The 22,200-nt window shown below is 36.9% G+C and overlaps 1 protein-coding gene across 1 annotated transcript in view; it reads left to right on the plus strand.

Annotated features, from left to right (window-relative positions):
* Positions 1-20,054, plus strand: part of Rab38 (RAB38, member RAS oncogene family) — a 55,249-nt gene extending 35,195 nt beyond the window's left edge. Inside the window, exon 3 of the mRNA XM_005379731.2 lies at positions 19,178-20,054. Coding sequence (XP_005379788.1) covers positions 19,178-19,330 — 153 coding nt within the window. The 3' untranslated portion in view covers positions 19,331-20,054. The remainder of the gene's footprint in view (positions 1-19,177) is intronic.
* The last annotated feature ends 2,146 nt before the right edge of the window (positions 20,055-22,200 follow it).

Genomic DNA, 22,200 nt, shown 5'->3' on the forward strand with positions numbered 1-22,200 from the left:
AAAAAGAAAAAGAAAAAGAAAAAGACATCTAGCTGGTAGTATATAAGGAAAATGAAGTAAGAATGAAATTGATATTCCTATTATCAATTTCATCTATTCCTCTGCTTTTCATCATTTTTTATATGAGTCTTGGGGCTTTGGCATCTCGTGGATATGAATTAAATTTTTTATTGTCCATATCAATCTCTTAGACTACCTTAGACCTTGCTATCTACACAGTAGTAAATCATTATTTCTGCATTACTTCCAAATTTCTAAATATGTGGTGAAATCTCTTGACTTCTGATACACATTTTCTCATTCTTTTAACCCTTGAAATTATATCTGAAATATTTCATTTCTTTAAAATTGTGTTTTCATAGGTTTGGGAGGGAAAGAAAGTGAACACATTTCTTTGTACTGCCCTGACTAAGTGGAAGGTGCTTATGCTTTGCCTCTTTGTTGATTGACTGCCTTACTTTGTGCCCAATTCTAATGAATATATAGATTAATCATTGTTATATTTTATTTTAATATTAGTATGGTTTTATCCTTAATTTATAATATGTGAACTAACGTATAGCAAGATTTAAGTACCTTACCCACAGTAATTTAGTTGGTGTGTCTCATATGGAGGATTTAAACTCACATCTGATTCATTCTACCCCAACTTTTTACTTAGAAAAGAAAAGAAAAATCCATATGTCCTCTGCCAAAACCAGTCAAGTCACCTTTCTTTCATCCCTAAGAAAGGTTGCTTCCTAATGTCAGGAGGAATTTCCTTAGTAAGCCAGTTTGCCTTCTCCCTCCTTGTGTTACTTTATTGTTTTTTGTATTGATTTTGTTTGTCCTTGTTTTGTGGTGCTTTGCCTCCTTTAATGTGTCTTTTTTGCCATCTTTGAAGTATTCTTAGATTTGTGGGTGACAGTCCTATCCTCCCAAGACTTTCCATTTCATCTCTGTCTGCTTTACTGCTAGTGAAGTATTGATTTCTTGGGAGACTCTGCTGGGATTGGGGGGAAATCAATACCCCATTAGACATAAGTGAAGAGAAGCAGCCACTCCTCAGCTCCCTGTCCACTGGCCTAACATCCTGAGGCAGTGCTCAAAGATTGGGTTAGCTTGCTGAGCCCAGAGATGTTCTGAAATGACTATTTCTCCTAAGAGAAATATAGAGGAGACAATGACAGAACAATCAAGAATTATAAACCAATTTTCTTGAACTAAATGGAGTCATTTTATGAGAGCAATTGTACCTGTTAAAGATTGGTCCAGATGAAGGAAGTTCTGATATGAAACTTTTATAATTCTTATAATTTTGAATTTTCTAGTGTAGGTAACATCGTTGATGGTAAGTTTGGACTCTGGATATAGGTTTGGATGCTATGAACATATAGATGGTAGTTAAATCTCTCATTGAGATGATCTAAGGAGTATAGAAAAGGACCAAAGACTAATCTCTTAGTACTCTCATATTTAGGTGGGGGGATGAGGCCACACAGAATGGAAACAGGAGAGTGGCATAGATTTGCAAAAGAACCAGCACTGGAATTCAGTGAACTCTTAATTCATAAGCCTAAAAAGATTGTTTTTGAGTAGGCTGAAATTTTATATTCTTTAACAGTAATATTATTCTGGATTGTTGTTGGACCCAATTGTACAGCATTTATTCTTACTATAACTGAACAAAAGTTGGATTTATTTAGTGTAGTTAGTGGTTTTAAAAGCCTGAGTAGAAGGCTAAAATGATTGTCTTTCTCACTACTATCAACTTTGTAATTTTTTTTAAATCACTAGGATATCTAACATAAATGAGGAGTATCTTATTTAGAGCAAAGTTTTGACCAGATTTGAGTTAGTTAGAGATACTCAAATCTAATATAAAGAATTTAAATTGGAAATGTGTAGAAATGTTCTGTAAGGATAAATTCTTAATCTGGATTGAAAAGTCAGCTTTTCCTACTTGCCAAACAGTGTTCAAAATGAGAATAATATGTGACATTTATTTAGAGCTTTCAAATTTTGAAAATTTCCATCATCTGTTTTTCTTATCTGGTTTTCATGACTCTCCAGCACGGAGCAGCTTTTCACTCATTCATAAGACTTCTCTTTGTTGAGAATTCTTGCTATTGTTCACATGAAATGGAATTAAGAACCCTTTCTACTTTCCTTCTATACCTGGATACCTCTTCTGTCCATACGCCCTTTTCATTGAAGTGACCAGACCTGTTGACTGGTTTAGATCTAATACAGTACGGTGCAAGGAGGCTCCAACCTACTTCAACTGGATAAGAGGATATCTATTTTGTATAGTATTATTTGTATTGATTTCTTTGGAATAGGTTTATCAAACTGTTGACATGCTGCATCAGTGGTTAACTAAAAATCTTCTTACTTTTACAACTAACTTACTTGAAAATGAGGTTTTATGCCTTAAAGATATTGATAATTTGAAATTGTGTAAAATTTTATATTAGTAGTTATTCATTTTTATTCTATGATTTCAATCTACTGTCCTACTTTCTTTTTTAATAGGTAGTTTTTGCTATAAAATAAAATACCCATTTCAATTAGGTTACACTCATCTTTACTTGAAAGGGACCCTAACCAAACAATTTATTTATTTATTTATTTATTTTTATTTTTTTTATTTTTTTGTTTTTTCTCTGGTACCGGGAACCGAACTCACGACCTTGCACTTACCAGGCAGGCGCTTTTGCCGCTGAGCTAAATCCCCAGCCCTAAACAATTTATTTTTAATATCTAACTAGCTCAAAGGCTTGTCCCAAGAACTAGAAAAGCAAACTCAGGACACCACAAAGGGTTCAACTTCCTAGCCCACCAGCTTTAGCACATGGCTTTCTTCCTCATGGTTACAGGATGGTGCCATGTATTCATTTTCTCCTGCTGTGTAGCAAGTCACCATAAGCATGGCAGCTTAGAAAACCTTTATTATTTCAGCTTCTGTGGGTTAGTCACCTTATACTTAAGATTCAGCATGCTGAAATCAAGATGCTGACCATGTCTGTGTTCCTTTCTGAAGCGTGGGGTCCTCTTCCATGCTCATTCAGTTACTTGCAGAATTCAGATCCCTGTGGTGTAGGACTGAGGTTCCTACTTTCTTGCTGGCTGTTGCCTGGGTGTTCTTCTCAGTTCTAGTGGCTGCTCTAGGAGCATTTGGCCTTTCCACAATATGGCAGCTCACTCTTCCACATCAGAAGGAGATTCTCTCCAGTCTGCTGCATTTAGTTACATGGAATGTAGCCTAATCAATGGGGGACTGTCATAAGTCCCACCTGCACTGAATAGGTATGCACTCCAGATTTATGAACAGGATCAAGTATTTTGGAAGGATTAAGGGTTAAAGGCATAGAAGAACTCTGTATATATAGTCTTTCTTTCTTAATATTCACAAAAGAGGTACTAATTTCTACTTGTCATCAGTGAACAGAAGAGTCTGTCTCTCTGTGAGGGTATTCTAAATTCCTCATTTCATCATGTTTGATTCTTATCTTTATGGCTGACAAATATTTAATAAGTATGCCTTTCAAGACTTTGACTAGTCTTCTGATAAAAATGAACTCAGTTCAGGACTTTTAAAATGTAATTAAATGCTTAGTTCTTAGTTTGAATCCATACAAATCTACTCAGTTTTCTTTGGAGTCAACCCTTGTCTAGAGGAGAATTATGAGGAGAATTATTCTTAAAAAATTATCAGATGTACAAAGCAGTCTCTTGATTCCTAAATCCAAAATCTTCCACAGGGAAGAAAGTGCAGCTATTGTGTGTAGGTCTGCCTCCTCTGAGTGTTCATTTTTGATAATTTTTTTCATTAGTACAGGCTGGCCGTACAGAACGAACACATTCATTACAAGGAATTTGTACCTGTTCATAATATATCTCAAATCTTCTTGTTTCCCATTCCCTACTCCCTTCAACCCCCTCTTCTCCTCTCCATTTACAAAAGCTTTGTGTCTTAGTTACTCTTCTCACTGCTGACACAAAATACCCAACACCCAAAGTTAAACAAGAAAGGTTTATTTTAGGTCACAGTTTATAGACATTACAATCCATAGTTGGCTGTCTGCAAGGCAAAGTAGCTTGGTGGAGGGAGAAAGAGTTCTTGGTAGGCAGAAGGCAACAAAGCAGTAAAGCAGTGGCATGCATTGAGACAGAAACCTCTTTCTTTTATCCCTTTCAGGTTACCTGCCTTTTGGGTGGTGCCACCTACACCCAAAGTGGGTCTTCCAGAATTATGGTAAACCAATCAGTAATTACTAAATTAATAATTTAGTAAGCACAAGGCCTTGAATCTCACCGTCACATACTTAATCCTAGCATCACACAGTCCAGATCCACTCACCTATGAAAATTTCTACCTATGACCACATAAAGCTTTGGACATCTAGACACAAGCTATAATACTTTGTTTACATTATTTCCTTCCATTCTCTATTTTTAAAAATCTTTTCCCTTCCCCCACCCATTCCCTTATTCCTGTTCCTATTTTGAATAAATTTTTCCTACTTTCTAATATCTGTCCTTCATTTTGCTCCTTATTTACCATTTGTGAGTTTCTCACACAGGAGAAAAATATGTATTTAAACTTGTGTGTCTGATTTATTTCACTTAAAATTATGATCTTAAAATACATCAATTTACCTAAAAATGTCTCAAGTTTATCCTTCTTTGTAGTAGAGTAGTACTCCATTGTATGTAAATAGCACATTTTCATTATCCATTCATCTGTTGATGGGACTCTGGGCTATTTCCGAGATTTGCAATTGTGCTGCTCCAAATGTGGGTATGCACATGTCACAGTGGTATGATACTTTTAATTCTTTGAGGAAGCTACCTAGAAGGGGAAGAGCTGGAAGCTGTAGTTGTAATTTTTTTTTTAGGAATCTGCACACTGATTTCCACAGAGATTGTGTGACTTTACAGTCCCACCAATAATGGAGGACAGTTCCTTTTTCCCCACAGTCTCAGTATTTGTGGTTGGCTGATTTCTTGATGATAGGTATGCCTTCTGGAGAGAGATGGAATCTTTTCAAACAGAAGTATCTTTTATCTGGCAAACATATTGTTGTTTGGAATCTATTTCAATTAAGTAAACTCTGTCAACCAAGAAGTCAGAACTGAGGTTAGTTCTTAAATTCCAAGAAATGTTTTATTCCTTTATTTTTTTTCTCAAAAATGTATTCAGGAACTACTTTATGCATGTCTTAGTTACTTTTCTTGTTGCTGAGACAAAATACCTAACACCCAAAGTTAAAGGAGGAAAGATTGATTTAGCTCACAGTTTGTAGAGGTTTCAGTTGATAATTGGCTGGCTTCCAGGCAGGGTGGCATGGCAGACAGACATAACAGAGGAGAAAAAGTTCATGGCAGGCAGAAGGTAGCAGAACAACACAGGATAAGACAACCCTCTTTTTGTCCCAGGCTACCAGGATTAAGGCAGTGCCAAACCAATCTGTAGAATGATTTAATAATTTCACATGTTTAATCCTAGCCTCACATACTCTAGAGCCAGCCACCTCTGACAAAGCCCCACCTATGACAGCATGAGGTTCGGGGGCATCTAGATCCAGACCATAATAATGTCCTTCTGATAGAGGCAGTTTTTAAAAGCTATTTATGTAAAATTGATAAAAAAATTAAGCATTAATTGTTCCTTTCAAACAATAGAAATTAGTAACATAGTTATCTTAGCTATCATATATATATATATATATATATATATATATATATATATATATATATAAAATTTTCCCTTCCTTCTTTCTTTTCTCCTTTCCTTAGAAGTTTCTTTCCCTTTCACAATATCTATTGTACCTTTCAGATTTTATTTACTCTTTCAGGTTCTAGCATTAGTGAGACAATAGGATGTTTGCACATGTGGGTCTGATTTATTTCAATTATGAGTATGATCTCTACAACTACTTTGAAAATAATAATATGCTCTATAACAACCATTGTTGATTTCCTAACATCTTGTTTTGAAATTCTGAATCATTTTAATGTTTTTTTCTTATGGTTATTCTCTTTAAAATTAAAAATTTGTATATCTAGCTAATTCACTTTCATTTTAAATTTTTTCCCCACCAGTAGATAATAAGCTCTATGACAAAAGAGTTCATATTTTTCTTTACTGAAAGCCTACTATCTACCAAAAAAGACTAGCCAAAAGTAAGAGATTACTACATGTGGAATAAGTAAATGCCTGGATAGACAAACTTAGGTTGTGCAAAGCCTACACACACATACACATACATGCACACACACACACACACACACACACACAGAAAGACATCTTTTCTGGGGTATGGAAGGAACTTATGGAAACTGTGACATTTTTTACTTAATTCACTTAAAATATACTAATGTACCAAATTCTAGATTCCAACAAAATACCTATAAAACATTAACGATAGCTGGCATCATCATCCAATAGATGTTTTGTAATGTGCATTTTTTTGTTGTACAAAATTATGATGTTACTTTCCTAGTGTGTAAACAGTATGTCAAAGATGTTATGTCAAAGGTGTTGTAACATACAATGTAACTGCATCATTCAACTATACAACTAGCTGTATGCTGGTAAGTGTGTACACTCATGGAATCACTAACGCAGAATACATAACTAACTTACCCCAAAACATTTAAAAATTCTTGGCACTCTCACACACTGGTAGTGTTATCAACAAAAAAATCTACAAAACAGAGAAAACTTATCAGAAGAAATATTTTAATGTGTATAATAAAATATCAATTACTTTATCAAATAAAAAAATTATATATATTTCAACTCTATTCTCTTCACTGTTTTTTACATGTCTAATACAATAGCCCCAGTTATCCTTTTATCCTCCATATATTAAGGATACTTGACTTATACCTTTTTGATAATGTACAACTTTATGGAAGATATTTTTCTAGTTCTCTTATTAAAATCACACACTATGTCCATCTGTCTAAAATATAAATCAATATTACATGGGAGTAGGTGATATAAATGTTTGTAAAATAATACAGCAAAATCTGGAAAAATCATTTCCAGGTTCAAAATGATTCAACCATGACAAACTTCTACTGTTACCCCCAGTTGCCCATTTCTCTGTCCCACCCCAGGTTGTCCAAATGGGAGGTGCACACTGTGTCTATCAGGTCACCACAAAGGCTTAACAGTGTCCACATGACCTAAGTGGGACCACTCCTGGTGTAGCTTCTGGAGTTGTTCTCGTCTTCAGTGTGAACATGTGACTAAAGCTAAATTTCTCAGAGTTCTTTTTTCACAGTTTTTAGGGTTGAAGTTGAGGGTAGGAAACCGTTTTCTCTTCATTGGCAAAACTGTGTGAGCTTAGAGGACGCAAGGCTCTTTATATGCAAAAAGCTGCTAGCAGATGGAGAAAATGAAGCTGACCTGATGGTACTTGAGAATCTTATTTTATTTTTAAAGGCTCATGGAGAAACCTGAAACTTTCAGTGTTCTATCACTCCCGGGAGCTACCCTCCAGATGGCCTGGACAATTCAATGAGTTTCTGAGCTTTGCAACCAAGAACTTATGGATAATCAAGTTGATAAAGTGCACTTGCTGTAGTAAGCGATCTTTTGAACAAATGCCTTATACTTAAAGTCTCAATTTGAGAAATCTTTCCCATTAAGGGAGCATTATTCGTAGATCTCCAGCAAGTTTAACCACATTACTCAGAAGATGGAGATCGTCTTGAATGTCATCTTCAGTCCTTTTTGGGAAAAGAGTGTAAATTCTCTCCCTTCATAGCTGCTGAAACTGACACCAGAGAGAGGACTTGATAATGACCAAGATAGTTTGCAGTAACATTAAGACTAACATGGAGGCCTTCTAATTCAATTTCCCTAAGCTTCCGGGAATTAAAAGAGCATCAGTATAACTATACCAGTATAGAGTAACAATATATTGTTTCATAATTTTTAATTGGAATTACCTCGTTTTTCTTTCCATTTCACAGAATAGTTCTGAGCACCTGTGAGTTAACATACCTCATGTAAGCTTCTGGTAGGGTTCCAAGTGTAGAAGCTCCACTTCTGCTCTCAAGAAGTTTATTATCTAGTGAAAAGGTAAACTTCTCAAAAATAATTGCAAATATATGTGGTAATAGCTACTACAGAGGACTGCTGAGAAGTACCTAGGAGAGGTACTTAATCTTGCCTTGCTTGGAATGGAGGGTAGGCAGCACTGGCCTACCGAAGTGGGCAATGACTGGAGAGTGGCCTTGCCATAACCAATTGGGCCCATTGTTTCCAGTTTTGCAGTATGTGTTTCCACTCTGTTAAAGTCATATTAAAAAACATCATCTGAACTAAGCTCATAAAAATGGAGAAAGTGAGAAAAAATAAAGGAGGTAGCATTCCTTAGAGGAAGGTTAAGAAAACCCACAAGAGTAATATGAAATCAGTTAGTGAATGCATCTTTCAGCCCACTCTTGCATCCATAACACTCCTGCACAAAGCACCAGGACTACAGGTCAGTAGTTGCCAAGTTGTGTGAAGATGAACACTAGTCCCGGGGAGTTGCAGCTTTAGACTGGAGTTCTGTGAGCAGATACTTCGCACTCTTTTCCCGCTTTGGGTTGGGAGACTGCCTGTTTTCCTCTAAGCATCCCTCCCAACCTGAATGTGAATTTTCCCAATTCGTGTGTTGTAGTTATGTCACATTGCTTTGGCTCACCTCGTGTCACCCCACCAATGACGCTTCCACTGAATATACAAACTTTAATCACATCCCATATTCTGTGACATTCTCAAATCCTGCAATTATGAAATATTTTTGAATTATTTTTAATTTTACATTTTCTATGGTTATTTAATGATGAAATGCCTTTCCCCCCATATTATCTTACTAACTCCAGAACTCATATTGAGATATCTTATGCCAAGAAAAGATATGTCAGCTTCTCGAAACATTGCCATGTGTGGCTGAATAATCATATTTACGCAACGCTGTGAGCATTTTGTTTTCAGTGTCTATTATACGTGCTCAACTTTGCTGAGACTGTACACATATTTCATTTTATACACATCCTTAACAACCTTGTGATGTTGGCATTATTTCTCTTAATATTAAATAAATATGCACCAATAATAAATATTTAATGTGGCAGAAGATTCTGAAGCTGGAGAATGTGCCTGAATTTCACCCAGAATTTCAAAGCATAATAAAATGGAATCCTGTAAGGCAGTTAGATGTCAGTAGCTAAAAATTTCCAAATGAGGTCTCTTTTTTCTGGATGGACATGAGATTTATAGATAGAGATAGACAGAGTAAGAACAACCCAAGCGGACTGCTCATGGTTCCACAGGTAGAAGGGGAAGGAAGCACAGAGGGCGCAATGAGGGAAGGCTGTATAACCTTGCTCCGGTGGAACCCAGCCAAAGGGAGTCAGAGGAGATGAGGCAGGAGCGTTAAGTTTGGGCCACATGGGTGGGCCCTGTGTTTAGTGGCCTATGTTTTCTCTGAGTAGGCAATGTGAGCCAGTAAATTCTTTTAATCTGGTAAATGAGGATGAATTATGAACATAACTATGCTTTAGTGAGAACAGTGAAGATATAGTGCGATAGGAATAGGAAGGATGATTACAGGATGACTACAAAATGAAGAAACTGAGGCATGAAACCGGGGAAGAGTCTGCACGGGGCGTGCTAGGGTGCAGTGTCGCCAAGCCTGGGAGAAGAGCGTATGTCATGCCTGTTATCATTGCTAAACAGAAGTGCAGAGGCCTGGACCAGCAAGACCATCACACAATGACCGGCTCCATGGTGCCTTCAACTACGGAGTGCAGAGTCCTTCATGAGCAGTACTTGGTCCGTGGAAGGTGCTCTGTGATTGCGAGTGAAATAGTAAATTATTTCATTTAGTTACATTATATTTCAAGTATTACATGACAAACATTCAAATGGATGTACTTTCCCTTTTCTTTCTATTACAAACTTGTGGATTAAGGAAAGAGACATGTTATTGCATATGAGAAAAAAAATTGTATAATAAGTCTGACATTCAAACTGCATTTTCACAAGTACCAGCAGCACTCACGTTACGAACATTCCTACCTGCGAACAAATTGCAGAAGTAGGTTTTGTGTCTCCGAGACTTGGTCACTGCATGCTGCTGTGTGTTCACTGTGCATGTGACAGCATGCAGCAGGACAGTGCTCAGTCAGAGTTCAGCATATCTGGAAGCAAAAGGAAAAGCAGCTGTGATGTGGAGGGGACTGGTAGGAAGCACAAAGCAATAACCAGGGAAGCAAAAGTGAAGATAATTGAGAGATTGGACTGAGGTGAAAAGATGGTAGACCTTACTCATTCTTATAATATGAATCATTAAACCATTGAGACAGTTCTAGAGAGCAAAGACAATGCCAGTGAAGTCAGCAATAATAACTGTGTATTCATGTCAATGTGTACAAGACTCCTCGGTAGGACTTATGAACAAATCCGACTTATGAGTGTTCTCGAAGACAGAGAAAACCTGTTTGTAAGTCAGAGACTTAGTGTGTAACACCTGCTGAGTGCTGTCTCTGGGAGGTTCCAAGGCTAAGAATGACTTGTCAGCAGACTGTGGAATTTAGGCGGTAGACATTAAGGTTATCAGGGGTTTGTAGAGTTGTTAGCAGAGTATGGTTGAGGCCGGAGGTCTGGTAGTTACCTAGTATCATTGATACTACAAATACAGAAAGGAGATTGAATAATGAATTACTTTAGCTTGATTTATTTATCCATTTGCATCCACAGTTCTTATTACTATGTGTATTCATTCAAGCTAACGTTATTCTAACTATGGTGGCAGAAATAATTTCACTTACACTATCTGGAAAAGAAAGTCAATTAAACAGTTAAGACTTGGATAAAAAATAGTATATAAAGAAATAAAAGAAAGAAAGAAACTTAAAGTCTGAAAGGAAATTGTTAAGCTAGAATTGACCATTCATTCAATTTCATAGAATTTCTTAAGGAAAAAAGTTATTAAAGTAATGACATATACAGTAATATCTATTATATTAATGCATGACCATAAAAGTATATACCTTCTACTTTTGCCCTAGTATAATTGTTTTAGTCCTCCTAATTCTGTCAAGTGGATCTTACCACCTCTTACAGGCAAGAACAAAGATAATCAAGTACTTGTAGTTATTAAATAACTAGAGATTCCTGAAACAGGTGACACCTTAGAGCACCAAGATAAGTAGAATTATTTTTGCAAGGGAAGAGGCAGGACTCCAGTTTAGCCATGCTTACATGTGAAGCCTCACTGCCACACTGAGTTCACCTCCCTATTTGTAAAGTGGCTTGAACACCTTCCTTCCATTTCACCTGAAAGGAGTGGCATCACATAGTAACTAGAAAACAAGGTAAGAACAGGCAGTTTGACACATGTAGTAAATTTTATTGCTAATATGTTTTCTTTTTCACTGTCTACTGAAATCACCACATTTAAAATTATTTTCGGGTTGAAACCTGAAGTTGTCACTGAGGTATTCATTCATTCATTCACTCATTCATTCATTCATTCATTCAGTTTACTGTCTGCAGGCATTGTGGTAGACAATAGGATACAACCATGGATCCTCCCCTAGCCACCTAGAGTGTTTCGATGGAGGATACACTCAAATAAGCCATTATCCATTGACCAGTAATAGATGACAGAATAGAAGGAAGACCTCCCACAGGAAATGATCCCAAAGAATGGCTTGAAGGGAGAAGGCAAAGGTGGGACAGGACAGGGAGCATGGATTTGTTAGAAGACCAACTGTTTAAAGTCTAGGTGTTTGAAGTGTGTATATTACTTAATTCTAGCAAGAGCCTTGCGAAATACAAATATGATGACCTTATTTTACTGATTAAAGAGTAGAGACTGAGGTGTTCAAATTGTTCTTAGTCCCACAGTAAAATTGAGTTACAATTCTTTTTTTTCCCATTGCGCCCTGTTGCTTCCTGGGACAATGAACCTGTAGTTTCAGTTTGGAGTCTAGGCAAAAAAGATGCCACAATAACAGCATTTAATCACGTTCAAGCTAAATTATAAAACACATATTTCTACCCATTGTTCTCACTCATTAAACAAACTTTAAGTGAACTTAGTCCAGCAGATACTGTAGCTAGACAGTTTATTTTATATGTATCTTGGTTTCCTCCTCTGTAACATAGTGTATACAGCTCCTAGGTGTCCTTGTGAGATTGTGTATACAGCAATATGCATAACATAATTTACAGTAAGTGTTCAACAACTGTTAGTAATTATTACTATTAATATTTATGTGGCTATTAATATTATTGTGGTTGGCATTCATCTTTTCAAGTTGACAAATAAGAAAGCATTTTAAAGGAAAGCTACTATGCTTCTTCAGTGGGGTTTATTAAGTCTGGTTAAGTGATAGTTTTTAAGCTTGTGTTTATTCTTCTCTTTTCAAACTTGATTATTGGGTGCTTTAAAGCTGTTTCAGTAAAGGCTGACAGTGAGGGTAATTAAGATACAACTAAATTGAATACAAAATGATAATAGAGGCAAAATCTGTGGATGTTCTGATTCTTAACGGTCATTTATGGTAAGCCAAACATTACATACTGGATTTGGCAACTATATCTCTACATTGCCAGATGTAAACTCTAAAAAGACTCAGTACTGTGTCTGCCTAACATTAGGATTGTAAGACAGTGTAAGAGGAGAGGGAAGGATAATGACCTTGAGTTTTCTTCAACACCAGGTATTTAACAGAAATAAGTAAGTTGACGTGGCAAACTAGAGAATACACAAGTGCTGTTTAAGAATATTTAAATTAAAAACCACTACATTAATTAATAGCTGTAGATCAAACATAACGGTACATTTCTCACTTATAATTGTTGAGGTTTTGAAAAAAAGCAGTAGGCAACAGGTTAGGAGCCCTGACTCCTCATGCCATCAACAAATATTTACGGAGAGGGCTAGGTTACAGCAGGGGATCCTGGCTGGCACCTGATCCTGCCATTGGGCAGTGCTGGAATTTGCAGATGTCCTATAAATAGTGGCTGACTGTGTAATCACGAGGAAGTTATTTAACTTCTGTTACCTCACCTTGGCTTTCATGAAGATTAATTTATATAACATAGCCAAAGTACTTCAAGACTATCTGGTTTATACTAAGTTCTTCATAGATACTGCCTATTTTTGAAAATTTGTTTTAGACATCCTTTACCATGCTGGAAGCCAGAAACACAAACATAATTAGATACAACACTGACACAGATGATAGGCAGTATGGTTACAGTGGTTAGCATTAATTGAAGTGGGTGAAAAGAGCCAGGGAAAATTGAAAATACATTTCACAGCGCTGAGAGAAGGCTACACAAAAGAGATAATAAATATTCCTAGAAATCAGGAAGTGTGCTGCAGGTGCATTCTAGCATGTGTTCTTGTGAGGTTCAGTAGCCTTTGTGATGCCAAGCAGGTCACTTTTCTTTGCTTAAAATTCCTGGTGTGTAGAAAAGGACAAGTTGAATTAGTGATGTTGAATTTCCTGCCTCCTCGATATTTGGCAATTCTCCGTAACTCTGGGTGGGTATTTTCATGGCTGAAATAGGATACTGGAGGCTCCCTGGTGGATGGAAAGAAGATCCTGTGGCAGATAAAGAACATAAATAAGGGAAGAAAGCAGAAGTCATGAGTCCCAGAAGCTACAGAAAAAGAGGAAAAAAGTGTTCAAATGACAGGGATTGAGATAAAGATACAAGGGAGCTGAGGAAGGCTTGTTCCATGGACAGTGTAGATGACTCTGTGAACTTGTCTTCATATTCCATTTCTTCACACTGACAGTGTAACAGTTCTGCGCTAAAGTCAGTGGCAACATAGCTTGATCTGTTCTTCCAGTGCCTGTTAGACTGAAGTTGGAAGCTTCCAGACGATAAGACATCATTAAGATCTGGTTTCTGTGCCTTACATTCTCTGCTTACACCTTCCTTTCACAGGGAAAGCATGGCAGAATGCTAAACCATGGGCTTTGTATGCTGCTGACTTTGGCTTGGGCATATTCAAAAGGTTGATCATGAACTGTGAGAAGACAGGAAGGAGAAGAATGGAAAATATAGGAGCTTTGAGGATAAGAATTTGAAACCAAGTTCTGACATTTACTATTCCTGAGACCTTAGGTACATCGTTCGGCAAACTTCATTTTTCTCATCTGTAAAAGGGGGCATTGATTCTCACTTCGGTGTTATTGTGAAGATTAAGTGAAAGGCCGCATTCTGAGAACAATGTCTGAGACCCAGGGCTCGATTGGGTGGGGGGTTCAGTAGAACCTCAGGACTGCAGTGGCCTACAGCAGTTGCCCCAGGGAAATGAAGGAGACGGTAGCATTAGGGAAGTGGGAGGCAGACAAAGGTACAGGTGTCCACTGTGTTAGCACTCTGACAGATATTAACTAAAGTACACTGAAAACTGTCAAGTGCTTGACGCTGATGTGCTCAGTAAGGAGGTACGGAATCTTCTCAGACAGGGAATGTTTAAACCCCTGTTCTGTGCAAGAATTCTTATACTGATGTTATCCAGCAGGCCATCTGCTTTAATTAAAATTTTACAGAGCTGAGGAATTTAGTGCTCTAACCTTAGAGCCTCCGGTACATTTGGTGTTTTGTTTGAGATTGATGTTTTGGGAAAGATTACAGGAGAATGAATTTTTTACCAGCTTCTAACTAGGCAGATGTGAAGGTTTTCTAGTAGGATTTTTTTTCATTCTGGCACTAATGGTGAAAGATTAAATAATTTGCCACTAAGCATATGTTTTAAAGAGTTAATTAAAAAACTGACAAGTACTTGGGACATCACATGGTTAGAGTTATATGACTTTTAAGAATAGCGGCAGCTTAGAATAACTGTATCAAATTATATTTGTAGAAACTCCACAATAGAAATGAGAGGGTCATGGTCTGTAAAGAAATTCTTAATTATATGAATGGCTCTCAGAACTAAATGCATATCTTCAATAAGTGAGAATCTTTAAAAAAAAAAATCCTCTGCTAAGGCACCAATCCAAACCAACTAGATCTACATTTGGGAGGAGGGTCCTGGTAATGTACTTTTAAAAACCCCTCAATAATATGGAATATGCAGCCATATTCCATATGAGAACTCCATATTCCATATGAGAACTACTAATTTAAAAATGAATATATTTTAATGTCTGTTTCAATCTTGAGAGACATTGTAACATAATATTTAGGGAACATGATAACAATTTGAGTTCAGGCCCTGTTGCTGAAATGAAAGATTGTCCAAAATCATGCTCTGCTCTACATAAGCTACATAACTTTATTGTTGCTTCATTACCTTTAAGAGGTGCTTGTTGGATTCCTAATAGATTTCTATGAGCACTGAATGGGAACATTATTTCATAAATAAAGCACTTGCTTACCTCTAGTAGTTACTGAGATTTGTTTTAGTAAAATGCTTTGTTAGAAATTTTAAACCCATTCTTCGGGTTTACTTATTGATACAATTGAGAAGATTCTTAGCAGCACAAATGGGAGCACACATCAACCTAAAGCAGTCAGCACAATAGACTATCTTGTCACACTGCAGATACATAAATAAATCACAGTCAGATCCAGTCTGGGTGTACGTGACTTGGAAGTTATGCAATGTGTAAATTTCATTTCCAGCATAAGATGCTTCTGGGTATGTTGTTACTATACTCTGTAATAAATACAAATAGACGTTCCCAAGGAATATTTTCCACTTGGGCCAGCAGCTCTGTTTCAACACCATCACTCAGAAAATGTGAGCCTGGCGGTGTTTACCTGGCTGTCAAGTGGCCAGATCAATTATACTGCAATCTATTCGTCCAAAGGGTCTGAGCCAGCATTTAATCAGGTAGGGTCTGATTATCCATGCTGGCCCTGGGGCAGAAAGAGAGAAGTTGCTTTATGCTGCTGTCCCTTCTCCCAGGCTAGGCCCATTGGCTGTGATTTCACTGCTGTATAGAAAGTCATAAAATATATATGGAAGTGTACAGCTCTACCGAGCAGCCTTTCCTGAGGTCCCGATTGCAGCTCCTTTCCCTTCTGGGCTGGAACTCAGTGCCCTGTCCATTCTGTTCCTTTATGTATTTAGGAAATATTTTAGGGGAGCTGAAAGGAGCAACCATCTTCAAGCTTATACTGTAAATGCCGCACAGTTCCCTTGCCTTTTTGCAGTATGCATATGGTCAATATGGTGTGTGTGTTTCTCCTCAAACTCACACCACATCCCACCACTGCTTAGTCTGACTAACCACTTACTTTTTCTCAAGCTCAGTCCCCTCAGCTGAAAAATGATGAATAGCTTATACATATCAATGCATACATTGATGGCTAAGTGAGGTATTGAAGAACAAATAGATAACGTTTATTGAATGTATAATACTCAGTTCCCTTCACCAAGTACTTCACATGTTCTAAGTGTTAATGTGTAATAGATTACATTTACTTGTAGATTTTTCTTCCTTTATGGGTGAGGAAACTGAGGCCTGGAGTAGTTAAAATAACATTCCCAGTTCACACCTTTGTGTGTGAACACATTTTGCCTGGAACACTATCCCCTTTCTATTTTTATAGTGTGGCATGGCCAAATATAGTGATAAATAACATTTTCTCTTCTTTTTGACTTCTTCTGAAAATTTCTAATCTGAAATAATGTCCCATAGCAACTAGTGTACATGATAAATACCTACTAAATGCCTACTGATAGAGTAATTGCTAAAACAGTGTGTGAGGTATCTGGATAAAACTACCTAGTAATGGATTTGTATAGCACTGTGTATTGACACTTCACCTGCAAAATCACCTCAGTGACTTCACTTGACCAACTTAAGTATTCAAGACTGTAGTGAATGCCGTCAGATGATCTTTCCAACCTTTTCTGTTTATACAAACCTTGCGCGTGTGTAAGGTCAATCAGGAATGGGACTTCGTTTGTCATCCTTATTTCTGTATGTCTGGTACTTAGCAGAAAACTGAACGACATTAATGAAAAGAATGGAAGTGGCTCGGTCCCCGTAAAGTGCTGCTCTGTTCATCCTTTCAGTCTCAGCGCAGACCTTGCCACCACTGGGTTCTGTCAGGAGCCCCATCCTCCACGGCATCCTCGTAGCCTTGTGTCCTAGTTCTAAGGCCAGCTCGCCCCCACTCAGTGTGTTAAACTTCACAAACAATGCTTTACTAAAATAATCCTGCTGTGCTGGCACTAATTGGGCTTAGGTTTTAGTTGTTTTTCTCATAATGAGGATGGACTTTCATTGATTTTCCTGTACTAGCATTTTAAGTACTCATTAGTACATTTTGCCAATCTTCACATTAATGAAAGAAAACCCTATTTAGCTGGCATGTTAAAATATGAATTGAAGTTTTAAAAAAAGAACTCCTGGCAAGTCTAACTTACACTGGAAGGAAAAAGGGTCATTTTTAATGTTTAAAACTTGGTCTTTCTGTCATGTAAATATATTTATTATATGAAGAAGAAAGAAAGACTTATTTTACATCCAATAGGTCTGACACTAGGGAGATACTTTTTATTTGCTATTTCTTGATCTTAAAAACAACCTTGAAGAAAGACAGACTTTGATGTCAGGATCTTCCAGCCCACTTGTTGCATGGCTCTGAGGAAGTCTCTAGCCTCTCTAAACTTTTCTTATCGGTAACATATATGATGGTATCTTACCGTTGGTGTTTGGGATAGGATTTTTTTCCTTCCCCACACAAAAGGAACAGTCAAATAGGAATCAAAGCAGTGTAAATGCCATTAGCCATGAGGCATTTGGAAAACACTTTTGTGTCTTACATTTTCATGCAATGATCTTAATATGTATCAACAACTTTGATCTACAGACAAGAATTAGGAATAAGTAATTTCATTTCAGATTGGACAAGGAGATACTGTTGTAAAACAACTTTATAAGAAAAAATATCAAAGAAGTACAACAAATGTTAGAAATAATTATGCAATTAAACAGTTATTTAAGTATTCTGGTAGCATGTAGTATTCCATGTTCTCATTTTCTGACTAGTAGGAAAATGGAAATTTATTGTTATAAATAAAGCATTTTAGATTGAAATGCTTGCTTCATATTTTCTTCAAATTAAAGTTTGTTTATTTATTTATTTATTTTGTCTTTTTGAGACAGGGTCTCACTATGCAGTTCAGGCTGGCCTTGAACTCACTTTGTAACCCAGGCTGGTCTCAAACTTGCAAGGCCCAGTGTTTATTTCATTCTTGAAAGGAGATTTTTGATTTCACATTTTTCTTTAAAGAATTAGATCCATCTGCATTGCATAAGTAATGCCACAGTAATAAACAACTTCAAATACTAGTGGTTTAAACAAAAAGTTGTAATTTTCACTCACACTACACATACTACCATGATTTGGTGAGATATCTGCTTGGTGCATAAACCTAGGCCAAGGGAATTCCCATCTCTGTGCTCTATAATTACAGGAACAGAGACAAAAAGACCTGGACAATTAAGCACTGGCTCTTCTTGCATCTAAACCCAGAGAGACACATCACTTCTCACATTTTACTAGCCCAAGAAGTTTTCATGACCATGGCTAATTTCAGAGTGGTATATGCCTACCATTTGAGTGGAAGCCAAACAGCCAGAAGTTCTTCGTAAATCACTAACAATCTCTGTAAATGGTGTCCTATCAATTATATTTCATATCAAAACCACAAAAGCAGTATGTAGGAGATGATAATTATAATCTAAGTTAAACCAAAGCTTATGTTTCTTCTCAAATATAATGCTATAGAACTATGTGAAAATTACCCTCTAAGAAATTCAGTCTACTAACTGAATCAACAAAATAGTGTTTCTCCTATTTGACAAAATTCAGTAGATGTCTTTACTTTTGTAAGGGGTTAAAAGTTAGAGTTGTTCAAGGGAATAAATGAGAGGGGAAATGAGATGCATGGGTAGTTTGTAGAAAATGGTTTTAAGTGAATTGTCAGAAATGGTGGCCTTATGTCACATATGCTTGAAAGTTATTTTAGAATATTGACTAATAGGGGCTGGGGATTTAGCTCAGTGGCAAAAGCGCCTGTCTGGCAAGCGCAAGGTCATGAGTTCAGTTCCTGGCACCAGAGAAAAAAAAAAAAAAAAAAAAAAAAAAAAAAGAATATTGACTAATAAAGGCTGTTTCTTTTTCTCCCTTTAGGAAAATATAAACATCGATGAAGCCTCCAGATGCCTGGTGAAGCACATACTTGCAAATGAGTGTGACCTAATGGAGTCTATAGAGCCGGACATCGTGAAGCCCCATCTCGCGTCACCTAAGGTCGTCAGCTGCTCCAGCTGTGCCAAATCCTAGTGGGCTCCTCGGCTGGCATGTGACAGAAATAAGCCCAGGGCCCCATGAATTGTGCCTGAGTTTTTACCATTTTGGGTAAACATCAGATTAGGAAAACATGGCAAACCAAATATCTCCGCCTCAAGTTTTCCTGTAAGAGAGAAATAGCAAATGTTCTTTTTGTGTTTTTCACACCATCGGCACAGTTTTTACAAGCTCTTTTAATACATAGTTTGTTACAAAATTCTGTTGTATTGCAGAGCAAACTTTTGCAGGGCTGGAGGGGACCCTGGTATTTGCTCCTTTAAATCAGCAAAGGCCTTAGGACTTAGAGAGAAGTGGGACAGAGCAAACCAGCTGTCAAGTTAAGCACTGATATTTGCCTTGTCCTGGTGTGTCTTTGTTCAGATTTCAATACATTCTCTGCAGCCTGACAGGTCTGTTAAATAGAAATAGTATTTTCCCCAGAGATGACCTCCATTCTCGACAGACCCAAGAGCTGTCTGTGATTTGGCTCTTCAGAGTCGTGCACACAGGCTTCCTGTGCTTTCGTTGCCTTCACTGTCACTTGCCAGGCCATGAATGCTGGTTTCCCTGAACACAGCATGAAAAGAGCTGCCCCCTGTATGTGCCTTTTTTGTTAGCTTTCTCTGAACCAAGCTGTGGGACTCTTCTCTACATGTAATATATATTATATATATTTTCACAAGTGAAAAATAAAACATGAAAAGATGCTGTTTCCCTATTTCTGAAAGTGCTTTAAGTTTCTTAGTACTGGGATTTTTTTTTCACAATGTAGCTATGCTTCTCAAGATCTATTTCTCAACTTTATTTCAGAAAGGACATGAGAAATTGAGATTAATCTATTCCATTTATACCTACTCTTTGTATCAATATGCAGGCCAAGAAAGTCAATAGTATCCACACATTTTTTTGGTAATCAAAGGAACATGTCTTCACACATCCTAATCAGGAAGGGACCACAGCAATCAGTGTTAAAAGAGACAATGGAAACATGCACGATGAGGCCTTGTTTTACTCCATGACTGTGATACTACTGTCCTGCAGGAAGCTGCTATTTTAAATTAATTAATGAGGATGAAAATTAATGAGGATGAAAACTTTAAATATGCATCTTATATGTATTGAAATATCATACTATATCCCACAAATACATACAATTATGTGATAAATAAAAAGATGAAATACATTTGTAGAAGAACAAAAAAGTCAATGAGGGAAAAATATCAACTCACATCAGCCAACTCTTAATGCAGGACGTGGTATGAAACCTGAACATCTCTAAGAAGCAAACAAAATGACCCTCATTTCCTCCAAATAGAGCTGGGACTAAGGTCTGACTTTAAGAGATGCAAAGTTGCCATGGAACCTGAATTCACAGAGCTACCAAGTGTCTTTCAGAAAATCAGGAAAGGAAAAATACACTAAAGTACAGGGTGAGATCTGTGGGCAAATGTTTTCAAAAGTCTTGAGCCTCTAGATTCTTCTGAAGCTCTAACCTACAAAGTAAGACCCCATCCTTTTCACTGTAGAATGGCTAAATGTCCCATGGAAACATCATCTCAGAAGAACGTTTTGAAGTATTATTTGCCCTAACAAAATTCTGCCCTCATTTCCTGTCATTGGATCTAGACAAATAATTAGACCTAAGTCTTTGCAGGATCTGGATGGCAAAAGATGATCTCTGTTGCAGGATGAAACATACTGTTCATCAAATGAATCACAGAATCTGATAGGACACTCCAGAGAATTACCTTACTGAGACACTGGACCAGGAGGACAGAATACAAGATCACACAGTAGATAGGTCTAGGAGGACATTCTTTCACTGTAACATTTTGGCAGATGAATCTGTAGTTAATTTCGATATGTAACTGAAGGTCTGCTTGAAGCTTGCAAATAATATTGACCTAAAATAAATGATATGTAGGTGCTAGAACTACCTTGGCAAAGTGCTGGAGAAGAGATCCAAGATTTCACAGAAGTGAAGATGTTAGGATGCGTTTATTTTGAAACCTATCAGCTGATTAGTTTCCTGAGCTAAGCCTAGAAGACACTCCCTTTAGTAAAGCAGTAGGAAGTATTCCAAAAAGAGGGACACACATCAGTGAGAAACTCAGTGGTAGTTATTTTGTTAATTTATTTTTTACTATAACAATTTATTGACAGTTAAACACAAAACAAATACAATAAAACAAAACACTGAAAGCATGTTTTATGTCTCTGTCCCTTTGATATTTATGGTAAAGGTCCATGAAGCAGGCAGCTGATATTCACCATTTTGAATTGTTTTTCAAAAAAAGAAACCTTGGTTCTATAACTACAACAAATCTAATATAGCAGTATCAACAATTGGTGGTTTACAGAGTATATATATAGACCAATGATTAAGTTTATATATATATATATGTGTGTGTGTGTGTGTGTGTGTGTGTGTTCAAAGTGAAACTTAAGTTATTATTTCTATATTAACAAAAACATGAATAAGTATAAACCAGCCCCATAGCCAAGTGTCACAGTATCTCAGAATGAAGCAAGAATAGCTTTCACTTGGGTTCTAAGAAGACTGAGAATGCTTACAACTCCTCACTCTACTTGTTGAAGTAGACTCAGGTCATTTTAAAAACATGTACAACTTTAGAAGAGTAAAGTGATTATGAAATCTGGGTCAAATTAAGTAGTAGTGTAAATGGAGAACTGTAAAGTTCTCTACCCAAAATTGCTTTGTGTATTGTAGTTAGCCTTTCAATGAATGCAAAATGGTGAGAATAAAATAATTGTCCTCAAGATAATTCTTCTTGAAAAGTGATTCCATCTATGGAGAGTTTTAACTCGGGCATTACTCACTGTGAAAGTAATTTACAGCAAGA

Source organism: Chinchilla lanigera, unplaced genomic scaffold (genome assembly GCF_000276665.1).
Source record: "Chinchilla lanigera isolate Chin_1 unplaced genomic scaffold, ChiLan1.0 scaffold00013, whole genome shotgun sequence".
Classification (NCBI taxonomy): Eukaryota; Metazoa; Chordata; class Mammalia; order Rodentia; family Chinchillidae; genus Chinchilla; species Chinchilla lanigera.